Source organism: Lactuca saligna, chromosome 2, assembly GCF_052625555.1.
Source record: "Lactuca saligna cultivar CGN05327 chromosome 2, ASM5262555v1, whole genome shotgun sequence".
Classification (NCBI taxonomy): Eukaryota; Viridiplantae; Streptophyta; class Magnoliopsida; order Asterales; family Asteraceae; genus Lactuca; species Lactuca saligna.
The window spans coordinates 100,953,453-100,958,799 of NC_136418.1; the positions used below are offsets into that span (position 1 = coordinate 100,953,453).

At 34.1% G+C, this 5,347-nt stretch overlaps 1 protein-coding gene across 1 annotated transcript; it reads right to left on the reverse strand.

Annotated features, from left to right (window-relative positions):
* Window positions 1-1,258: 1,258 nt before the first annotated feature.
* On the reverse strand, window positions 1,259-4,530 carry LOC145031253 (LRR receptor-like serine/threonine-protein kinase EFR). The gene is made up of 2 exons (XM_078979774.1): window positions 1,797-4,530; window positions 1,259-1,713 (listed from the first exon to the last, which is right to left on the reverse strand). The coding sequence occupies exons 1-2, from the start codon at window positions 4,477-4,479 to the stop codon at window positions 1,340-1,342; spliced, it is 3,057 nt and encodes a 1,018-aa protein (XP_078835900.1). The 5' UTR covers window positions 4,480-4,530; the 3' UTR covers window positions 1,259-1,339.
* Between the last annotated feature and the right edge of the window lie 817 nt (window positions 4,531-5,347).

Below are 5,347 nucleotides of genomic sequence, written 5' to 3' on the forward strand. Positions count from 1 at the left end.
ATTGATCGCCACCAACTCAACACATTATTAGGATCCACAACTAAAAACCATGATACAGTTGACTACACCATAAAAGGGTTCTCAATCTTGATAATATACTCAAATTTTGCTTTGATTCTTGTAAGATTATCACTACACTATCATTCTTTTCCCTCTGATCTTCCCCATCAATAACTCACAAGGAAAATTATATCTAATAATTCATTTTCGGGATAATTTCATCTATATCGTTACAAACTTTAAATATTACTTTAATATCCTTATAAATTTTGAAATTACATTTATATCATTTCAAACTTAAAAAAATAACATTTATATCCAAACTTATAATTTAATTTGAAATATATCAATTTAATATTAAAAAACTTATTTAAATTTCAACATTCCATATAAATTTACCAAAATATCCTTTCCATATTAAATCATAAATTAAATATTAAGCATGCTTATTGCACCTGTTTTGATTGATTCATTATTACTTTCATTAATTAATATACCCTACAATATCAAAGAACGAACCTGCGACCGTTTTTCAATTTTTTTTGCGTTCTATAACTTGCCATGGGCAAATACATCTTGGATGTTTCATGGTGCACAAATAAATTTTTACATTATCGGCGCACAAGTTTATTTAATTTAGTTTTGTACGTTGGAATATACATGATTCAATTTTTGGTTGCTCATGGAATCATATGTCAACGACTATGTGTATTATTTATTTTAATAAGGAATTGAGGCCATATAAGATCACGAAACCAATGCTTGTTGGTTTGTGAGTTTGATTTGACTTTGTATTATTAAGAATAATCAATTTATTTTGTCAATGTTGCAGTCGCAGGTTTGTTAACTTTTTGCAACCGTTTGGGTGTAAGGCGAAGGGAGAAGGCGAATGCGTTGGTTAATACTACGTATTTAATTTGGAAAGAGTATTTTAGTAAATTCATATGAAATTTTAATTTTAGATAAACTTTTGAATATTAAATTCATATAAATCAAATTAAATTATGAATTTGGATATCAATGTAAATTTTATAGTTTGAGAATGATATATAAGTAATTTTAAATTTTGTATGGATATAAAAGTAATATTTAAATTTTGTAAGGATATAGATGAAATTATCCATGTAGTTTTCAAATTTCCATGATTTGGAATTTGACCCCGATGTTTCTACTCTTCAAAATGTACCTCAAAACTTTATCTTTTCATTAAAGTTTACAATATTCATAATAAAATATATTTAATTTATATATTTCCATAACAAAATTACAATATCGACCAAATACTATAATACATTTGTCTTTAACAATTAGCATCCAAAATATTAACTAACATGGAACATCAAATATTTTGAACAACATCCAGGATATGTTGCAACTCATGGACAACATTTGCAATATTCATTCGATGTGGTGGGGAATGCACGGAGCATGACACTCCTATTCTTACAATTGAACCCAGACATTGCTCTATCTTCTTTGAATTTTCTAACATATATTTTTTAGTAATATCATCCTCTTGAAGAAACTTCAGAATATCATCATCAATAACATCGGTTATATGGTTCGACAAACCCATGCATGCAAACTTATGAAGGCTAAGGCCATCGTTAAAGAAGTTATCTGTTGGACTTTTCCCTATCATCACCTCCAACAATAGTATTCCGAAACTGTATACATCCCCACTACTTGTCATCTCACCCCCCAAACCATACTCTGCAACTTATTAGCAATTACTTTTAAAAAAAGTAGCACAACAAATAAATATAAATATCTTGGAATACATGAAATTAATTTACCTGGAGGTGTATACCCAATTGTCCCTCTAATGCCACCTGTGCTATTTTGGTTTGAATTTGTTCCAAGAAATCGAGCTAAACCAAAGTCTCCAACATGTGCCACCATATCACCATCTAGAAGAATGTTGCTAGGCTTCACGTCACAGTGAACAATGGCTTGTAAGCAGTGATTGTGAAGATAATCAAGTGCAAATGCGACATCAAGGAGTGTATTTATTCTTTGAAGAACGCTCATTCTAGATTTAAATGCACTTGAATGCAACCAATCATGTAAACTCCCATTTGGCATGAACTCGTATACCAAAGCTTTGAAGTCATTGCCATGAAAGTCAACACTTGAACATGAATTTATTATCTTTAATATATTCCTGTGTCGAATACTCCGCCATGCTTCACACTCCGCTATGAAGCTTTTATGAGCACCTCGGTTTTGAAGACGAAGAACTTTGATTGCAACAAATCTATCATCATTATCAAGGACTCCTTTGTAAACAGAACTGAAACCTCCCTCTCCGATCAAATTTTCTTTCGAGAAACCATTGGTAGCCTTGAGAAGTTGACTATATGATACTTTTCCAAATCGTTCATTAGTCAATGATCGAGACAATTGGCCCTTCCTTTTCTTACAACAAACATACGCAAAACATAAAACGATGAAAAGGGAAGATACAATTAAGATGACTATTACGTACAAAGGAAACTTTTTTTCATGTTTTCGGGTTTCCATGCATTTTGGCAACCCAAGTTCAGCCAACCCACCACAAAGCTTACTATTCCCTACAACTGAAAATGCACTTGCATTTGCGAACACTCCTACCATTGGCACTTCACCCTCAAAATTATTGAAGGATAGGTTTACATATTCTAACAATTCCATCTGTTCTAAGAATCGGGGAACTTTTCCCGATAAATTATTACGAGAAAGATCGAGTTTCGAAACTCCTCTCATGGAACTTAATGATGATGGTATCATGTCTTGAAATAAGTTGCCTTTGAGAGATAAAAATACAAGACTTGTGCAACTACTAAGACTACTTGGAATGTTACCAGATAAATTATTATCAGAAAGATCGAGAGAAGATAACATTTTAAGTTCCCCTACCTCTTTTGGAAGTGACCCAGATAGATGGTTTTGAGAAAGATATAATGATATGGTTAGAGATGAAAGTTGAAGAAGTTGCTTAGGGATTTTGCCACTTAGTTTATTGTCATTAAGGTACAATTGCGATAGATGCTGACAATTTCCTATGCTTGATGGAATACTGGATTCGAGTTTGTTGGAACTTAAATCAAGTGTAATCAACAAAGATAAGTTCCCGAAGGCATCAGGAATCGAACCTGAAAACTGGTTCCAAAAAAAATAAGCTTCACGTAGCTTTTGAAGTTGACCAATGGTTGAGGGGATTTTTCCTGTGAATTGGTTATCTCCTATACTAAAAGTATTCAACCCAACAAGATTACCTACACTTGAAGGGATATTTCCATAGAAATGATTTGCTCCTAAATATAGATTAGAAAGTTGATTCGTAAGATTACCTATTGATGTAGGCAACACTCCTTCAAAGCTGCAATTATAAAGATCTAAAATCTTTAATTTACTGCAGTTTTGCAAAGTATCAATAAACTTCATATCATCAGCTTCTCCGAATCCATAGATGTTAGAACCCAAATTTATTCTATAAATATCTTTTAGTTTCCCAAAGTCGATTGTCAACTTCCCTCGAAACTTGTTTTCACTCATTTCAAGAAATCGCAACTTTGAACAATTAGATATTGTGGGTGGAAGAGGTCCAGTCAGTTGGTTATTACGTAATTGAACGAACGTAAGATAGGGGAGCATTGTACCTATATCTGAGGGAAGACTACCAATAAGCTGATTCTCACCTAAGGAAATATTAGTTAAAAGTGAAAGGTTATAAATGGAGTAAGGAATACTTCCAGATAAGTTACAACCACCAAGGTATAATCTTGTTAAGCTTTTCCAATGGCCTAAGGTGTCTGGAATACCCCCACCCAACGGGTTGCTTTTAACAGAGAACATGATCATTGATGTTATATTCCCCAAAACAGGTGGAATTCCACCTGTTATCATATTATCAGCGACTACAAAATGGGTAAGCTTCGAGAGGAAAGTGATCTCTTTGGGTATGCTTCCAACAAGCTTGTTATTATTAAGTCTTAGCTCTTCAATGTTAGAAAAACCAGACAAGTTCGTTGGAATGACTCCACTGAAATTGTTATCGGAAAGATCGATGAAACGTAGCATGGATAAACGACTGAGTTCATGAGGGATTGTTCCTTGAAAGCTGTTGTTTGTGAGATAAAGATCACGAAGGAAGGTGAGGTTCCCGACATAAGGAGATAATGAGCCTTTAAGGCCATGTGAATTCAGTCGTAAAGCTATCACTCTTTTTTGTTGTTTCCCACATGAAACTCCAATCCAATTACAGAATTGAAAGGAAGCATTCCATGAACTTAGTGGAAAATCATTGGTGATCATCGATTTGAAATGCAACAATGCTTGATAATCGGTATTATTGTCGGAATAAGAGATGGTGGTGGTAATCAGAAAGATAATAAGGCTGAAAAAATGGAAAGCATTACGAGAGTTCATTTTGGGAAGTAAACTTGGGATTACAAGGATGATTGATGGCCTGTAAGGAAAGTAATGCAATATATCCATTATTGAGGACAATACTATACATCAACATAAGCCTTGCCTGTGCATTCAAGTAATTTTTCAAAATATTATAGTTTATATGGTGAAGAGAAGTCCAACGAATTCATGCAAATCAAGAAACAACATAAACCACACAAATATGTGCATAAGTCATCATGGAATTTATTATGTAGGGCACAGAACTTAATTTCAGTGCGTACATTTTCTACACACAGTGAATCATCTTTCAAAATCATTGTCCCACGAAAATAATGTTCGAAATCCTAAGGGTGGGTTTAGTTACGGAAAAATTGGTCGTTTTTCGGAAAATTTTCCAAAAAGATGAGAATTTTAAAAACACATTTAGTTCGTTCATTTTTCTAATTTTTTCACGTAAAATGAAAATTTTCCGTTTTCTAAAATTACAAAGACGTTGAAATTTTTTGAAAATCGATAATTATTGTTTTCCACTTTTTTTTAATTCTAAAATATAAACATACAGTTACTCTCATCTTTATCTACCCCCACCTGAACACCCGAACCCACCACACACACACAACACACAAACCAACAACCCCCCCCCCCCCCCCACACACACAGACACACACAAACACGTACACCCACCCCCACCCCCATAACATACACACACCCACCTACAATCAATGAAACACACATATACAAAGACACACACACACACACACTCATAATACCACTACCACAATCACTGACCTATCATCATCACCACCACCACTACTATCATGTCACCAGAATCACCATTGCCGCCACAATCATCTCCACCATTGCCTGTCATCACCACCACCACCATGGTCACCATCATCGACACTACCACTGCTCCCACCCCCACCCTACCATTGCTACCGTTTTCTAAAAA

Excerpts from the sequence above, each read along its gene's own strand:
- LOC145031253 (XM_078979774.1), bottom strand. The coding sequence starts at position 4,479 with ATGGATATATTGCATTACTTTCCTTACAGGCCATCAATCATCCTTGTA. Across the intron at positions 1,714-1,796 it reads AATTGGGTATACACCTCCAG|AGTATGGTTTGGGGGGTGAG; the intron begins GTAAATTAATTT and ends AATAAGTTGCAG.